This window comes from Xiphophorus hellerii, chromosome 18 (genome assembly GCF_003331165.1).
Source record: "Xiphophorus hellerii strain 12219 chromosome 18, Xiphophorus_hellerii-4.1, whole genome shotgun sequence".
NCBI lineage: Eukaryota > Metazoa > Chordata > Actinopteri > Cyprinodontiformes > Poeciliidae > Xiphophorus > Xiphophorus hellerii.
Genome location: NC_045689.1, coordinates 11449770 through 11468199, shown reverse-complemented (window position 1 = coordinate 11468199; position 18430 = coordinate 11449770). Strand labels below are relative to the sequence as shown.

General features: G+C 38.9%; 1 protein-coding gene across 10 annotated transcripts in view; it reads left to right on the top strand.

Annotated features, from left to right (window-relative positions):
• LOC116737426 (chloride channel protein 2-like) overlaps nucleotides 1–18430 on the top strand; it is a 134896-nt gene that overhangs the window by 19216 nt on the left and 97250 nt on the right. For 3 of the 10 annotated variants that reach the window (XM_032590547.1, XM_032590548.1, XM_032590546.1), the window contains exon 1: nucleotides 12677–13019. The exons of 1 other annotated variant lie outside the window; for it this stretch is intronic. In XM_032590547.1, the coding sequence (XP_032446438.1) occupies nucleotides 12969–13019 (51 nt within the window). In that variant the 5' untranslated portion in view covers nucleotides 12677–12968. Of the gene's footprint in view, nucleotides 1–12676; nucleotides 13020–18430 lie in introns of those variants that run through there. 6 more of the 10 variants (XM_032590553.1, XM_032590554.1, XM_032590555.1 and 3 more) reach the window with 4 other exon arrangements.

Sequence of the window (18430 nt, the reverse complement as noted above, 5' to 3'; positions counted from 1 at the left end):
ACGCCATCTTTTTAAATCTTCGCATATTGGCCTCGTTTGATGGTTTCTTTTGATGTGTTCTGTTAGATTAATGGTTTTTTCTCTTCCTCCCAGTCTGTTCATTCCCCTCCTTCCCTGAGCCATTCTGCTCTCCTTTCCAGCAATTTTCAAATTCTTCCTATCAGCTACCTGCTCTCTTCCCCAGCTGTCCCCAATCATCTGTGATTAGCTCTTCTGGTTCTTTTGTCACTTTCACTTCAGTATTAAAGCTCTTCTATCTCCTTTAATCCTTGCTAGATTCTTCCATTTGTTCTGATGTTCCTGGTCTCTTGTTGTTATGCTGCTCCTGTTAATTATTTTGTTCAAATACTCTTGTGCCCTGGCTCCTTATGTGTTTTCCCCCAGGATAATTTTAAGTTGTTTTTAGTTTTTTTTCCTCCATTCAATAACCATGATCAGGTTCATCATGAGCTCCAGTCTCCATTTTAAATCTGCAACAATTTTCAGTTATATTGTCTTGTGCAACTTTAGAGCACAAGAAAATCCCACTGTCTTGATATCAAATGTCAGAATATTCACAATAATGCTCATCTCCACCTCCACAATTATGTGCAACATTTGTTTTTTCACCTTAGTCACGATGACTAAATCAGTAAATTACTGTAGCGTAATTATTAAAATCCATGAACAATGCATCAGCTCGTCATGAATTCATGTGATTCCTCCACCGTTGACAGTTCATCAGTTCTAAATATTTTTTAATTGTTATTTTGTGCATGAATAATAATTGTTCTGAGTGCAGTGTGTTTTTTCTCATCCAACTGACATACTGCTCTTGTTGGTGGAGTTGCCACTATAATTAACCAGTCAGTCGTTACTGAATGTATTAACAAGCAAAGCTTTCACTTACCACCAGATTGTCTGTTTATGGTTGAGAAATTTTCCTTGGTTGCTTTCCAACATGTTTGCTTCAAACTTCACCTCAGCTCAAATCCCATCTGAGTCATTCCCTTGTGTCTTCCTGTGAATGAATCGCCTCTCAAGTATTTCTCACTACTTGACCATAACAATGCCTAGCTGCTCATTAACCTGTCTGTCCATCCTCCACTGCCCATTTTCTTGGTAATAAATGTCAGAATACTCACAATAATACTCATTCTGACCCATCATTTTCACCTCCAGGGTCATGTGTAACACATTTTGCAGAGAGACAAGTTTTTCCCCTCCCTAGTTGTACTCTACAACAATATTCATCCCATCTTTAAACCTCAGAAAAATAACTTGCCGTCCCTCAGACCATCTTGCTCCTCCAGCAGAACTCCAGTGTTGGATCTCTATGGCTTGGAGACACCTAAAAGAGCACACATAATTTTTTTTTTTGCAAATAATCCTTTTCAGCTGTGCTCAGGCTTGAAGCTCACAATAATTTGATTCAGTTTCGTCCTCAAAATCATGAAATAGAATTTAAAAAAAATTTAAAGTCAATCATAGAGCAGGCCAACTTTTAGAAAGTTGCTGAAAAATGATGCAATTAAATCTAAAACACCAACCTAGGGCAGCAATGCCAAATACATTAGCCACCCGGAAGGAAAGTAGTGACAGCAAAGTCTCCAGCTAGAGTGTGAGTTAATACAAAAAAAAAGATTTATTTTTTTATGATTTGTACTGTCTGGAGGATGAAGTCTGGAAAAATGTTTGCAGACTTAAGACAACAGTGCCTAAAACAGTGATTTAAAAGCACTGTGACAAACCCAATTTGACTGGAATATGATGATAAACTCTGATGCACTAGGGAGTGAGTGTTTCTCCGAATAACAGTGCAACTAAAATAGCCTACATACATTGTAAAATAACATAGCATCTGAAATTCTTAGTTTTAAGCATAGTATCAAACTGTATTTTACTTATGAGGGTCTAACTTGCCTTTTCTTTCAGTATTTTTAGGTGACAACAAAACAAAAATGTCCACAAGTCATTTTATCCAAGTGTTTAACAATTGAGCAAATAAAAATCAAGCTCATGACATTTAGGTCACCTCTAACCATGCATCTATGTACAGTAGGTTACAATTCCAATCCTGTATTGAATGTCTTCAGGACAAACTCTTTGTGTTTCGTTCAAGTTCTTAAAATTTGATTGATTGTTTAAATGGCTTGCATATTGTGTCATCAAATTAACCAGTGATAATGTATAGTGCATAACTGCTTCCATCCAAAATACAAGTTTGGATGTTTTGAAGCATATTTACATCTTTATAAAATTAACAAAATAACAAAACAAAATAGCAGGTAAATAGGAAAGACGAGATCTTTGGGCTATCCTCTTGCAGTTACAGACAAATTTTTTGGGTAATTAAAAATAAATTGAAATTGAACTCTAACAGGTAATTCTGGCCTTGACTGTGTTAGTTTTTAAATGTTATATTCAGTATTGTGAATTTGAAGTCTACATCAAGGACAGTGTATGTCATACACTGTCATATTCCTGCTATGAATCTTTATTGTTCTTGTAAATAGCATGTTAAGTAAACTAGAAATTCAATATGCTGTTTCAGCTGTGTGGAAACAGAAGGTCCTATTCAGAGGGACTGAGGTAACAAAACAGAGTCCTAAACTGGGTTAAACCTCATTTTTTATGGCATTAAAAAGAGGTAGAGTGCTCTCCACAAAAATCCACTTCAAGCCTGGAAATTTGTTCCACTCAAACCCTACAGATCAGAGAGACCTTTCACAGAAATGAAGTGGATTAGATGTCATGAAATATTGCCATAGGTTAACACATACCATGGAAAATGCAGTAACTCGACTCACAGGAGGACTCATATTGTTGGACTAACTGTATGCCTCAATGTGAATATGCTCAAGCTAGCATAATGGCAAAGTACTGAAAGCCCAAAACTTTACATTTACAGGGCAATCCACAAGTTGCCATGAAATATTATGAAATAATACACGTCATTGCGTTCATGATATGTCAAATAAAAGCTCTTGGTTTGCAACACGAGGCATTGTGGGTAAACCCACCCAGGCAAATGGCATGCCATGAGACAATCATTCAATCTCTGGACTAATCATATTAACTGTTGTGCATCTGAAAGCATTGGTCTCAGTTTGCCTGCTTCTATGGTGTCCTTACAATGGCAAAGCAAATGGACTATCTGGAGAACAAAAGAGAGAATGAACTAAATCAGGGGTGGGCAATCCTGGTCCTCGAGGGCCGGGGTCCTGCAACTCTTAGATGTCTCCCTGGTCCAACGCGCTTGAATCCAACAGCTGAATCACCTCCTAAGTGCAGTCAGGTTCTCCAGAGTCCTGCTAATGACCTCATTATTTGACTCAGGTGTGATGAAGTAGAGATACATCTAAAGGTTGCAGGAGACCGGCCCTCAAGGCCTGGAGTTGCCCACCCCTGAACTAAATGATGAACCATCATATTTAACCATTGCAGCACATAATCATCCTCCTCTCTCTCTTTCTGAACTGATGCATTTATCTCATGTACACAGAGCAACATGCTGGATAGTCCGCTGTTCCTCTCTGCACATATTGGACAGATTTTTGTGATGGCGCTTTGAAAAAGCAGATGGTCACAGTTTTAAGTGTGATGTGAAAGTCAACCAAACCAACAGCTAGACATTTCCCATCCAATGGAGCCGAGTCCCTCAGACTATCTTCATGTGAACAAACAGCAATATATCAAATTCTTATTTTCTCTGTTATTCAAAACAAAGTCAAGACTTTGTTTTGATATGGACAATTATGTAATATTAATATCTAACTTAATAAGCAACTTACTCATGCTCCTCGTAACATGCTCAAAGCAAGTGTCTCACTTCTTGAGTCTCTCCGTCTCACTGACCTTTAATCTCCAACAGGCCCTCCAGCTATGTGCCAGGTCCATAACAGTCCAGTGAATGTTTGATTAAACTATTAGTTTATACTTTTGGAACATAAAGTGTCCTAGTCAATTACCTTCATACCCAATGCAACGTGGATCTAAAAATCAATTGAACATTGATAAAACTGCACTCACTATTTGTTCATGTCTTCCCACGTCTAAAAGCAGAAGTCGTCCTACATCAGTCCGATGTCTTTGGTAAAATCTGTCTGAGCATCTGTAAGTGTGTTTTACCCCTCAGGGATCCATTTATCACACTTGTTTAGCAAACAAGTTGCCCTTCAGTCAAGGAATAGCCATATACCTTTGTGTGAAGGCAGGTGAGTGATTGTGTTATTTCTATGACAAACATAGTTTCTTGAATTTATTAACCTGGAAAAACAGAATGAACAAAAGGAAAAAATCAGATTCTTGTTGTCTCAGAGTGAAAGTACTTGAACACTGGTGGGTAAATGTTTTCTCCAAATAAAACCATAAAAATTCCACACTGATCAGCCTCTTCTTTATAGCATCATACTTTAAGTCCTTAAAGACTTCATTGAATTAGTTAAACATTAGGTGATGCTTTACACCAAGTTATACAAATCAAAAGTCAGTTTGGCATGCTTTCATAAGCCTTTGAAGACACAGTTTTAGATTACATTGAGTGTACCTGCTATAAAAATTACGAACCTCCAATCTTATTGCGATGACATCCTGAAGCTACAGTGTTGAAAAGACTATGAGCTTCTTAAAGAGACAGAGGTCAGTTTCAAAGCATCAAATTGCAAAGTCAAATTTCTTTAGTTATGTCTAGTACATACAGCATTTTTATAAAAAACAGATGGTAACATACGTAGTTACCTGATTGTGCTACAAAATAGCACTATGTGCCTGGAAACTACATAATATCACCCCTTTAGAGGCTTGAAATGTTGGAGGTGTTAGAATATTATCTGATTTTATAGTGACTACATTATATTGACATGTTGGTTTTTCATCAAAGTGGAGAAGGAAAGAACATTATGCTGCTAACATAGGGACAGGCTAATATTTAAAACTGTCATCATGAGTTTTGAACAGATATCTGATCAAAGACACGGGAACCCAATAAGTGTAATCTGAGGAATCTTAAGAATCACAGCAATAGTGTATGAATCTGTAGAGTATTTTAAAACCAGTTTCAGTCAAATTAGGTCATTTATTCTTATACCAGAAGAGGGCGCATTATGACCTCATGCTTGAGAGCAACTTTGACTTAAAAGTCAAAGTTGACTTTTAAGTCAACCCCTCAGGGATCCATTTATCCCTAAGGGGGATAAATGGATCCCCCTGCAACTTTGACTTAAAAGTCAAAGTTGCTCTCAAGAATCAGAAAATCATGTGAATTTTTCTGATTCACATGAAAAACTGCCTAAAGGAATCATAAGGTCCTACAGAAAAAACAGCCTCTCATCCTTCTGTGATTTATGTGCTGTAATCTTTGGCATGGATCACACTGACCTCTCTAAACAAATTAAGCAATCAGCTTTGACACAGGATGCTGTGATACCAGAAGGAAACTGTTTTTTTCACCCTCAACTCTTGTGTTGGTATTTCTGAATTTATTTCACATTTATTTCTGAATCTTTTTAATACTCCGTTTTAAATAGGTGCTGCAGTAAACTGCCTAAATCCCAGTTTTCAGTGGTTTCAGAAAATTAGGTCTCCACTCACACCAAACTAAGACCACACCATGAAGACAACTTCCACAGTGAGACTGTGGGGGTGCACGATCATGCCGGCAGCATATCAGGATCCTGGTTGCCGCAGCTGAGACAGATGAAAATCCACCCAACAAAAACAAAACAAACAAAAAAACATTCAGGCTTCTTAAAGATATAGATCACATGCTCACTGAATTGAGCCCCCAGCTGTGGTGAAGAACACTCGCCTCCAAAATACGCATAGACTGTTTAAAGGCCGAAAGAGGAAGGTTTTTAGATTAAAAAAATCAAACTATATTTGTCAAAACTCGTATTAAATATAAACCCAAAAATACGGCAGAAGGGAGGAGGAGAAAGTGGCACTAGTAACTTGCAGAGATTATAATACAATTTTACAAAACTTGTAATGTGACATAAAAACCAGCTTCAGAGCTACAGTGATTGGCCCACTGGGGTGAGTGAAAACTGATTCCTTGTGGTTCTTAGCACATCTAAGATGCATTAAGAATAGTGCACCAATATATCTGCATAGATCAGTGATAAATTTGGAGCATTTTCATCAGTTGAAATTGCCTGGTCAAACTACAAGTCTTAATCCAACTGATACCCTATTGAAGTTTTGAAAATTATTGTTGCTGATCTCCATCCGATTTTACAGAATGAGTTATTTAAGAAGTAAAAAAAAAAAGGTTTCTACATTTGGAAAGCTGAAAGAGACATACCCCAAGATGTCATGTTGCAAGTTGTGTTGATATTGATAGACCCAGAGGCATCAAGTAGATTTTGGTGATTTAATAATAAAAAATAAAAACAATTTTTTGTTTTGCTTTTACAGGAACCCTGGAAATGAAGGATGGCAGGGAAAACTACAGGGAAGTAAAAGGGAGATAACAGGAGAAACCAGCAAGGAGTGGGAGAAGAACATTTCTATATGTACTGGGAGAGAGAATGCTGGAAAAATGGACCAGGGCTGATTAGCTAACTGATTGCAGGTGTGAGGAGAGAGAGCAGAAGGCAGACTGAGGAGAGGGAGAGAAAAAGTGGCAGGGACTAGGAAATTAATCTAACAGTATAACAAAACTAAATACAGGAAACATAATTAAAGTAGAGTAACTAAGAATAACTAGATAAAAGAAATAAACAAAATAAACTAAAATCACTGAGAAAGGACTGAACTAAAGACAAACAGGAACAAAACAAGAAACTAGCACAAAATAGCAATTAAATTAGAATCAAATCAAACTACAAAACAACCCAAGATCCTAACACAGAAGACTTGCAGTTTTGTCCACTTTTCAATTATGCACATTTTATTGTTGGTATCTGACCTACAAACCCAATGAAATTAGGTTTAAGGTTGTAACATGACAAAATAAAAGTTCAAGTGGTCCGAGTGCTTCTTTTAACATCAGACAATGTGCCTGACGCTTGGTGGCCACCTTCTTTTTATTTTATTGGTCATTTTAAAACAATGGTCATGATAAAAAAAAAAAAGGTCAGTCTGAAATCAGTTTTCCATCTTGTAGTACTGTAGCCACCATGACCCTGGTGTGGGTAACCTCAGTTACCCTGATGGAAAATGGCTGGTTGGCTGATCTTGAGGCTGTGTATTTGTGTTTATCTCATACCTCCAGCCATTTTCCACTGCAAATTAGTAGCTTCTTGGAATCCTGGTTTAACCTTGAAACAGCTGCTCTAACAGAGGAAGGCTTGTTATTCCAACAAAATGCCTAGTATAGCACTATTTGAGTGTATAACTAAAGATTTTCTGACGTTACAGAGGATGCTTACAGCCTCAGTGTCTTTACCCATTGATTGCATGGGTTCAAAGTTCAGCAACCAAATCTAAAAAACAGCAACATAAAAACAACAACCACAGCAGCAACATCATCCATACAAAAAGTTTTTTATTTGATAAAAGCAATATTACATTTTTAAGTTAAGGCCAGATGTAAAATCTCAATAAGATCTTTCTTGAAATTACTTGACCACATGTTGGTGAACGTGTGGCATATATTGTTGAGCGAGCTGGCATGCAAGCGTTTAAACATTACATGATTGATTTCTTAAGGACTTTAAGCCACAAACGCTGTCACTTTCAAACATGCATTGCACAAAGCAGTCAGTCTAATCATTAACACAATAACACACACATTTTTTAACAATCTATAAAGCCTGAGTATTTTTGTTCTTCCGTGTTAAGGTGAACCCCATGTTGACAGCTATGAATAGATTTTCCCATATTTCTTTCACATCACTGCCACAGAACATCAAAGACTTCAGTTTCTTTTTTATCAAGCTTCTCAAGACAAATTCAGTCAACCATAAGATGAACTTCAGAAAGAGCTATCCTTTGCTCAACTGACCTGACGTTAAAATCTGATCTTTTGACATCAAATACCTTGAACAATTTTCCACTTATTCATCCAAACTACAGTGGATTCACTAGAAACAGATTTTATACTTAGCAGAAATCTTTCAGTAATGATTGTACTCACATGGGTGTGAGCTGTACACACATAGTAAATAGAGGTTTTATTTCTGTACCCAGAGGAACAGTTCTTGGAAAAATATAGCGAAGAAATGGGCCTTCTAGAAGATACTTTGGGTAAATTTATATTTACAAAATAATCTCATTCAACTAAAGGTACATTTGATTGTTTAATCTGTACATTTGACATACAACCCATTCTGACACAAAAATAAATATTATATATTTTTATATCATAAGATTATGAAAAAAGTAAACATATTGTCCTTGAAGTGAATTTGACAAGGGCAAAACTGTGATGGCAACTGGTCAGAGCATCCTGTGTACCTCTTGTGGAGAGTTTTCGATCAGCAAAGAGCACTATATATTAAAAGAGGTCAAAGAAAGAGAAAAAAGATAATAGGTATGTATCACTACTGATATCCTAATTGATATTTACCATTATTTTTGCCTTAATAAGATTTTCTCTATGTTCTGTAGAATCCTGACGGTTTCACTCAGGATTGTTTTGTCAGGAAAAGGGAGACCAACACTCAGGTGGTCATTAAGTTTTCTTGTAAATGCTGGATAAATGACATTGATACCTTAATAATTTTAAGTTATTGGAAAAAGACTTGACTCTTAGCATAGGTTTTGCAGTGACAATTTGCACTGTCAAAGCAAGGTTTGCCAAAAAGAATTCAAACCATTGGGGTTTTGGGTTCCGGTACCATCTGCTCTGTTTACATGACAATGATCCAACGAAAATGGAATTTTTGTTTTGTTTCTGTTAACACATTTACATGAAGACTTTCTAAATACAATCTTTGTTTACACAGTAACAGTACACATCGAAAAGGTGTAATGCTCTCGCCACGCCACTAGTTGGTGCTAAGTCCTTAAGTGCGCATGTGTTTTTTTTTTTTAAAGTTCTACTTGAAAGCACCTCGATTCGCGTTTCCCCTTCAGGTACTGTTCCCCCAGATACTGGGGGGAAACAATCACTATGTGCGTCTGATTAGGGCGCAGTTGGAAAAAAGTGGGATAACTTTGCTGAAACACGTTGTTTGAGCTTTCACGGTGTCCATAGTTGGGGAAACACAAATTGTAGTAACTCCAGCATTGTCAGTAGTTTCTTCTACTATTGTGGATTTTAGGATGCAGTTATGTTTTCCGTCATACTATGCATGAGCTAGGGATTCCCTGTCAGAAAAGATCAATTTATTCTGTTTACAAGACAACGGACACCGGTACGTTTTACCATTGCATTCCGGAACCCGTTCTCAAACTGTGCTGTTATCAGAGAAAACATTCGGTGGTTTCATGTAAATGTACACTACAAACACAACAAAACTTCCATTTTCACCAGAAATTGTTGTGTAAACAGGGCCTCAGGGTGAATGGTGGAATATGCTACAGTCTGACTTAAGGTCAGGCAATGTGTAACCTTCCTCGCTTGGTTGTTTGTCACCTTCTTCACTAGTATGACACAGAATGAAACACTCTTCACAATATGACTTATAACTGCATGCAAGTGGCCCCACAGCTGAAAAATAAAAGAAGACACAGTTAGTGTCGTGACTGAGTTGTCAGTCATGAACACCAACTGGCGCAGCTCCCACTCATAGGGTCATATTTTTCCAGCCCAACCACGAGAAAACGTTACAATGAGTCAAAAAGATAAAGCAAAAAAATGGTTTCCATTGCAAAAAGCCAATACATTAAGACATTAGAACCAGAGATGCAGAGATGTTCAAAAATAATTTTAGAGTTGTGACACAGACTTGATTGTAAAGTTCTATTTAGGATTTATTTGACAATAATATGAAGTAAACTGTCATCTGATAGTGAAACCTTTACCATCTAGACGTTAACAGGGTTTGGACGCTGGTAACAGACTTTCAAAACATTTATTTTCATAATGGAAAATATATACAAGTGTTATTCTAAGGTGTAATGCATTATGAATTCATCTGAGTGTTACAGAAACAAACATGAATACAACCTTGACTGGATTCCACTCAGCTGAGTTAGGCCCTGTTTACACGACCACAATTTCAGGTGAAAATGGGAGAGTTTTGTTGTGTTTGTAGTGTACATTTACATGAAACCACCGAATGTTTTTTCTGACAACGGCACAGTTTGAGAACAGGTTCTGGAGTGCAATGGTAAAACGTAGCAGTGTCCGTTGTCTTGTAAACAGTATAAATGGATCTTTTCTATTAGGGAATCCCTAGCTCATGCATAGTATGACGCAAAACATAGCTGCTTCCTAAAATCCACAGAAGAAGAAACTACTGACAATGCTGGTATTACTACAATTCGTGTTTTCCCATCAGATAAGGTTCCCCCAGCGTCTCTTCACCGCTCTGCACCGCCCAGATGACAAAATACACACATGCTTGTTCAGCAATCATAACAAACATGTTCTTGTTCAGCACTCTTATCTAGAGAAACACAGACACCGTGAAAGCTCAAACAAGGTGTTTCAGCAAAGTTATCCCACTTTTTTACAACTGTGCCTTAATCAGATGCACATAGTGCGTGTTTTCCCCCAGTATCTGGGGAAACGGTACCTGAAGGGGAAACGGTTACCTGAATCAACGCGAATCAACGTGCTTTCAAGTAGAACTGTTTTTTAAACACATGCGCACTTAGACTGCGTTCACACTGCAGACTGAAATGACCCAATTCCGATACTTTGTTAAATCGGATTTTTTTGCCGGGGCAGTTCACACTGCCACACATATGCGACCTGTATGTGTTCTGCAGTCTGAATGGGCAAAGGACCTGAAAGTGTCCTGCATGCGCAGTAGAGGGCGCAATAGCGTCAGCGTTGTCAGAGTTCTGCCAACTGCCATAAAAAGAAGTGCTCAGTGTTTGCGGAAGTAAACGTGGAGGCTAACGGTGGAGCATAGCTTACATATTTGAAGTTGTCCGACCGGAGCAGCATATTAACAACTTAATCCTCATTATAGTCCGTCGTGGTTGTTGTTATACGTCCCGCTTGAGCGTATCAGGGCGCAGAATAGTGAGATTTGTCCAGTATCAGTGACGTTCAGTACGGATGAATGTGACCTGAACGTTAAGTCCCTTTTGAATCGGATACGTATCGGACATGCAAGTGGCCTGGGTCGCATTCGAAAAGAATCCGACCTGTGCTGTTCAGACTGTCATGAAAAGATCAGATACAGGTCGCATTATGTAAAAAAAAATCGGAATTGGGTCACTTCAGCCTGCAGTGTGAATGCAGCCTTAGTTTCAAAGAACCTAGCACCTACTAGTGGTGTGGCGAGAGCATTACACCTTTTCGAAGTGTCCCGTTACTGTGTAAACAAAGATTCTAATTAGAATGTTTTCATGTGAATGTGTTAACAGAAAGGGAAAAAAATCCATTTTCGTTAGATTATGGTCTTAGAGACCTGCTATTGTGTCAGACCCCTTGTAGGTATGGATGCTTTGATGCTTGATGAACTTTAACCTGAGAAGTTTTTGCAGAGATGTGTCATCAAGTCTGCTCTGGAAAAGGCCAGCTACAACAATAATCGCAGCCAAACTTGAATTACAAACAATATTGTGGCCAATATATTTTGTATAAGCACTCTGATTAAAGGTTTCACTGCAAAAATACATCCACACTAACATTTGGTTAAGCATCCCTTACACTTTAATTTAATTTCTTTCTTCTTTATAAGATTATTATTATTATTATCTTGGGAGCTAAAGAGGAAATATCTAGAGTCAACACATAGCTTTTATTATTACAGCTAGAATCTAATGATCAGGCCCAAAATCTGGGTCCATCTGGATAGTGATGGACCTAGACCTGAACTTTCAAAGACACATAAAGACAATGACAAAGTCGGCCTTCTGTCACCTGAAGAACATTTCTAAGATTAAAGGTCCGTCCGTCCATCCATCCATCCAATACAGTGGCTCACATTCTCAGTAAAACCGGGAAAATAGAGCACATTACCCAGTTGTAAAGTCCTTACACTGACTCCCAATAGCTCAGAACATATACTTTAAAGTACTTTTGTTATTTTCCAAATGCCTAATCAATGTATTTTGATTAGCACCTAAATACATTAAGGTAAGGTGTTGTCGTTGTACCAATCCTCCAGACCAATGAGGTGTTCTGGTGTAAATCTACCCTGTATCTCTAAAACCAGAACCAAACATGGAGAAGCAATATTTTGATTTTACGCTCCACAAATCTGGGACAAACTCCCAGTAACCTTCAAAACAGCTAAAACACTGAGTTCCTTCAAATCAACTCTGAAAACCCACCTGTTTAGAGTTGCCTTTGATTGATAAATCTGGAATATTGATCAATATTTAATATTTCAACATTTTATGTTTACTGCTTGTTTCATAATTGGTTACTGTATTAAAGAAAATAATTTTGAACTGCCTTGTTGCTGAAATGTGCTAATCAAATTAACTTGTCGTGACTTAAATGCCATGAAACATTTGATTCTGCACTAAATAAAGTGGCCTGCGAGAGTTTTTGCTGTTACATACAATGCGGAAGCCCGGGCAATCACCGTCCACCTGGGCAGAAGGAACTCCCTACTAATTTTCAATGGAGGTTATTTCTTCCTGTTTATGAGCTCACGTGAAGGTCCCACGCAGCAGGTTTCTTTTCGCTTTGATTGACTAGCTGTGGAAGGAGGCTGGGCTCCACTCCACACTCAAGTCCCGCCTCGCGCGTGTTTCTTGATGGGAACTAACGATATAAAATGAAGCGTTTTAGCACGATAACAGAGACGCGGTGTGAAGTTAGAGTTCACCTAGTGAACTGCTGTACGGACACTTGAGACAGACTGATGCTTTAACCAGCCAGCGCGCGGAGAGACGTCGCTGACCGGGTTTCTTGTCACTTCCAAGCCGAAAATCCCTCCATCTAGTCGCCGGGTGAGGTACGGAGCAGAACCATGGCGGGGGACGGTTCGGACCAGCGAGCCCTGCAGTATGAACAAACTTTGGTGAGTTTCACTTGTTGCATTTTGGCACTTTCGTATTTATCCACGGCTCTCCTTGGTCTCCGAAACCAGGACTGACGGATTGTACCACCTGGCTTTCCCCGCACACATCTGGTAGCTAAACAGCAGAATGTTGTTCAAAGTTTACTTGGAGTGAAAATACAAGGAAACTGTGAAAATTACATGAGCCGAATGATCCATCGTGACATTTACATGCTAAAAACTCAAGTCTGAGTCTGTAAATCAGGAGTGAGCAGAATGACAAACTTGTTTCAACATATTTTGAACGAAGTTCAACTTGTTTTGTTTTCTCGCGTGTGCAGCAGCTGTGTGTCGCTTATGTGTTCCTGAAGGCTTTGGTGCACATTCCACGTACACAGACAAGGTGACACAGTTGGCTAAAGTGACGTTTCTGAAGTGTTAAGCAGGACATATTCATTGACTTTACAAGCACAAAGAACGGAGCTGCTCGCTGTCAACATCTGGATTCAGATTCAGCCAGTGTCCTACCTTTTTAAGACTAGATTTTTGCCAGACTTGAATAAAACATTAAAAAGATGAGAAAGCTCCCCTCTTTCAATTCACAAAGTGTATGTTATTATGTTTATAATTATTCATACCCTATGGCAGTTGTGGATTACAAAGTAATTTCATTCATTTGAAAAGGTTGTATCTAAATTTATGTCACATGCATCTCCAAAAAGATATCATGTTTGAACAAAACATGATATCTCTAACACTGCACTTTATTGACATTACTACATATCAGAAAATATTTGCACTATTCTCTATAATTAATGGGAACTCTGTTATTGAGCTGCTGACCAGCATTTTGCACGTTTCTGCTGATATTTTGATGATCTATCTGTAGTTATGAGCTCCAAGTCTTTCAGGCTGAACTGCTTCCTTGTACCCTAATCTTTAACTCCTCCTTTTTTCTCGTATGCAGATCAGGACTTTGGCTGGATCACTCCAAAATCTTAATACTTTTAATCAGAACAAACATGTTAATCAAATTAAAAAATAACTTTAAATCTTAATCTTCCATGTGTAGCAATAATTTTGAGCCAAACAGTACATTTGATATTCAGGTGACTAAACCTAAAAATATGCAAGTTTTTGCTGTATGTGCAATTAGTTTTCCTTGCTAACTCCTTTAAAATAAACTGGTGTGCAGAAAAATGTAAGACTTGTATGTGTGCAGCTCAAATTAAATGTTTGTCAAGTGTGATTAGCAGAATGTTATCTTGACAGCTGTCATAATGGTTACTGTATGTGTCAGGAGTTTAGTGCGGCGGCTCCATTAACATCAGACAATAGATGTGTTCAGTGCTGCTCGGGCGAGCCCGAGTGTGAAATAATGTTCAGTATGTTGGTGCAAGTGACAGTTGTGCAGTGGGGGGAATAGTTGTGCTGGCTGTTGGGTCGCAGTTTTAGGCTCACAAGTTACTGATGCACTTTGCATAAATATTGGCCATCTCAAAGAAAGTCTGCGTGGAGCTTTTAGTTGTTTTTATTAGGCTGAACCTGACTAACATTGAACTCTTACACTGCAACACCTTCTAAAACTTGTAATAAAGTTGTCTTGAACTTTAATGTGTTTTAAGGTGTTGCATGGTGCACTGTGTGGATGTCCTGTTTCTCTCGTACTGTTTAGCATTAATGCCACAAGGTTCATCTGACTATGCTTGTTGTGTCCTCTACTGCAAAAGTGACTCTTTATGGGTTTGGGTTTCTTGCAACAGATGCTTCCACAATGAATGGATTTACAGAGTGTACACCTGAGTTGTAGATCTGTGCAGCGTCCCCAGAGTTGCATAGAGGGGTTTTCTGATTAAAGCTCTGCTTGAGTGACATGTCAAGTTTCTAGATTTCGTAGTACATTAGTATTGTTTTAAAACCTAACCTTGCTTTACCTCTGACCTGTCTGCTGTGCTCCTTCTTTCATTGGCTTCTCTTTTTAATGTTTTCAATGAGATGTCTCTAAGAAAAGCATATTATTTCTTATTAATTTTACAACTAACAGGTGGCTGCCACTGAGACAAGTGGTTATATTTTTATTTCATATATTTTCTATGTAAGATATTGTGTTGTCTTGTGAAACTGTAGGAAGAGACTTTATAAGTCACTTCTGAGTGCTTGGATGTGTCTTTGTGGAGCAGAGATCTACAGCATGTTCCTCACGTTGGTAAAGAGGGAACTTTGTGTGGATGTTTCTGGATAAAACTTCTGTCAGGCCAAACGAATCCCCATTTTATTTCTGGTTTTATACGGACCAGTTCAGTGGCACTGAGGCTTTAAATTAAGAGCAACCACAGCTGTAACACCACTTTGGGCCTCTGTTTCCTCTATTTGAAAAAGTTTCTTTGTAAAAGGAAAAATGGTCCCCTCCTCCCCCCACCCTGTGTTCTGTTAATCCGTGTGTGCGGTTGTGTGAGAGATTACACAACTTGCGACCCGCTGATTCAGCACTGGACACTCCGTCACCCTGGCAGGTCTCGTGCTCGGCCCTACGGCTCTCTGTAAGGGAGAAAAATAAATAAGTAAAAACCCGACGGCTGTTGTCCAACTCTCCTCAACCCAGCTGCAAAACAATGGCATAAACTACATAGAACCAAACAAAAATAGAAAACAGTTTCAAATGAGAGTAACCTCGTTTACCATCAGTTCCCCCCTCCTGCCTCCTTTCCATCTCCTCGCTGTGGGCTGTAGTAACATGGTGTCTTTGTGTGATATTGGCAGTCGTGATGGTTGTGTGGGTTTTGTTGTGGGCAGCGGATGCTCAAAGAGGCCAGTGTGGTTCGGTTGTGAGAGAGAATGAAAAGCTGGCTGGAGAGAAAAGCTGGCGGGGTCAGGAGTGCCAAGCTCTAAGACGAAAAACCTGCCTCAAAGTACCGTTGGTCATAGGCGCCGGAACAGGGGGGGCCAGAGGGCCATTGGCCCCCCACTTTACGGCCCTGCCGTGCCCGTTCGTTGGTCCCGCCAGACATTTACACAGGTTGCACACAACTCTTACAATCCATGACTGACATCTCTCTGTGTTTATGAGCAGACAGAGGTACAAATAAAACCTACAGCACTGAGATCTGGACCAAATTCTAAAGGCTCCAGATCGCATTACAGTCCCCCAAAGGTTTACGCACATGCAGCAGTTTCAGGTCAGGTTGGGATCATGAACGAGTCTGACAACTGAAAAAAGGCTTTTACTCTGATCTGGTCGAGGTCTGAACCAATTCTGCCTAAAAATTAAATGATATTTCTGTATTTATCACGATTTATAGATCTGTGACGATGTTTTCTTTCTAATGGCGTTGGGATGAAATAAACAAAAAAGGACATCGGGCCCATGTCCATTTATGGGTCCGGACCAAATGCTCACCCACACTTTGCCCAGAGCAGATCACTTTTGCTCAAGTCAAAAAATAATTGCATGAATTTTATTTATTTTTCCCCTCTTTGCTCTTCCAAAACCCAATCAGCCATCAGTAGCCATAAGTATCGATGGCTACTGATGGTTTTCAGGTCTCTGTTGGCTGTTGAAATTCATTTTTGTCTGCTAAATAACAAGCACATTAAAGTTTATTCATGGTATTTTTCATTTTGTTTTTAATGCAAAAATATTGACATCTCTTTGTGGAGCACAATTTATGGAACATGCAGCAAATATAATCTGCGCTGCCTTTTGGTTTTAGACCTAGAGCATCCAGATAGCGCTGCTGCGCCGTAACGTGATGATGCGCTGGAACCATTAGGTTGTCCTGCTACTCTAAATTGGCATTGCTGGAGGATATTTGACATGTATTTTATCTATTATTTTTTTTAATGTTCCAAATATTTGACCAGTCGTAATTTTTGTCATATCCATCTATCCTCGGCATAGCGGTATCGTACGTATTTTGGACTTGTAATAAGTAGCTGAGCACAGGGGCACCCGCAGCTTTACGCACTGTGTGTACCTTGAGATTTTCCTTTAAGTAAAACAGTAAAGAATAATTGTTGAATTTTTATTTTTTTTATCTAACCCTCTTTACTATTAACAACATTTAGGAGAAAAAAAAGATCTATTGTGGCAAAACATCTTGTACGTGCGAGTCCGTGGAGGTGCGCACGCCAAAGCCTAAATGTTATTGGTCAGTTTACTTTTGTAAATTTGGCGGCTTGGCACTTTTTTTATAAGCCAAAAATGAATGAGCGGAGTTTGAATCCTCCCGTAGTTCTAAGAGCAGTCGTTTGGATCCTGCCAGAGCTTTTTACTGTGTGCGCGGTTCTTTTGGGTCGCTGGTTTATGAGCTTTTGTGTGTGCGTGGTTTGGTGAGCTGAAGAGCTCACCAAACCACCTGACAGGTCACCCAGTTGGAGAACTGTTTAACCCGCTACTGGTGCGTTCACACCAATGATGTATTGACAACAAAACCTTCATACAAACACTGTGTTTTAATACCGTCGATCTCTGTCTTCAGCTGTTCTTAGGTCGACTGCAGCCATTTATCCATCTTTCACATTTTTCCAGACTCCAGTTTTGAAAATGGAATAAAGTCCATTCCGCCATCTAACTGCTCTGTGTAAAGCTGCCTTCTGCATGTTCCCCACTGACAACTTTTAACATTTTTTTCTGATTATTTTCCACCAAATCTCTATGACTGTAGCGCTTCAATAGCAAACAATCATCAAATCTAGCCAGATCGCAGCGCATGGTAGACCCAAAAACGTTGTCCTCCAGATAAGGGGTGTTTACTGTTTACCTCGGCACAAATTGCGACAAACCCACTGAATTGATTGACAGGTGCCATTATATCAATTGAACAAGTGCGTGCGCCTGACATTCAAAGTGCGTAACAGAGGTGACGGAGCACCCCATGGCTCCCCCACCTCTAAAATGAATCCGGCGCCGCTGCCGTTGGTAAACCTCAAACTGAAACATCAGTTCACATTTATAAACACCTGATCTGTAGATATGTTTGCTGTGCATAGTCACTCGTTACTGAGGGAGTCAATTGTCAGTCATTTGTTTTATCAGCAATATTAGTCCCTTTTTTCATGTGATCAAAGGTAACATTTTATGTGCTGTATAATGGCATTGATTGTGTCCCTTTCTTGAAGTGTATAGTTAATAACTTACATTTCATGTGGCGTGATAAGTCTTTCTCCCCAATAAAACTGTGTTTATCTGAATCACTCCAATAAAAGTGCAGATATGTGGTTGAATTTAATTAATAATTGTGCCAAACACTGGGCATAAATCATACTGTAACCTTAACCCTAACTATTTTTAAAGAAGCATAATCTAATTTGCCCATCCGTTTCCCATAAAATGGAGGCATAAGATGAAAGTTTCTTCCTGGCTTATCAGATTTCATGTATTGTTAAAACTCATTGGTCAACTTGGAAAATTTCAGTATTTTCTGATAAATGTG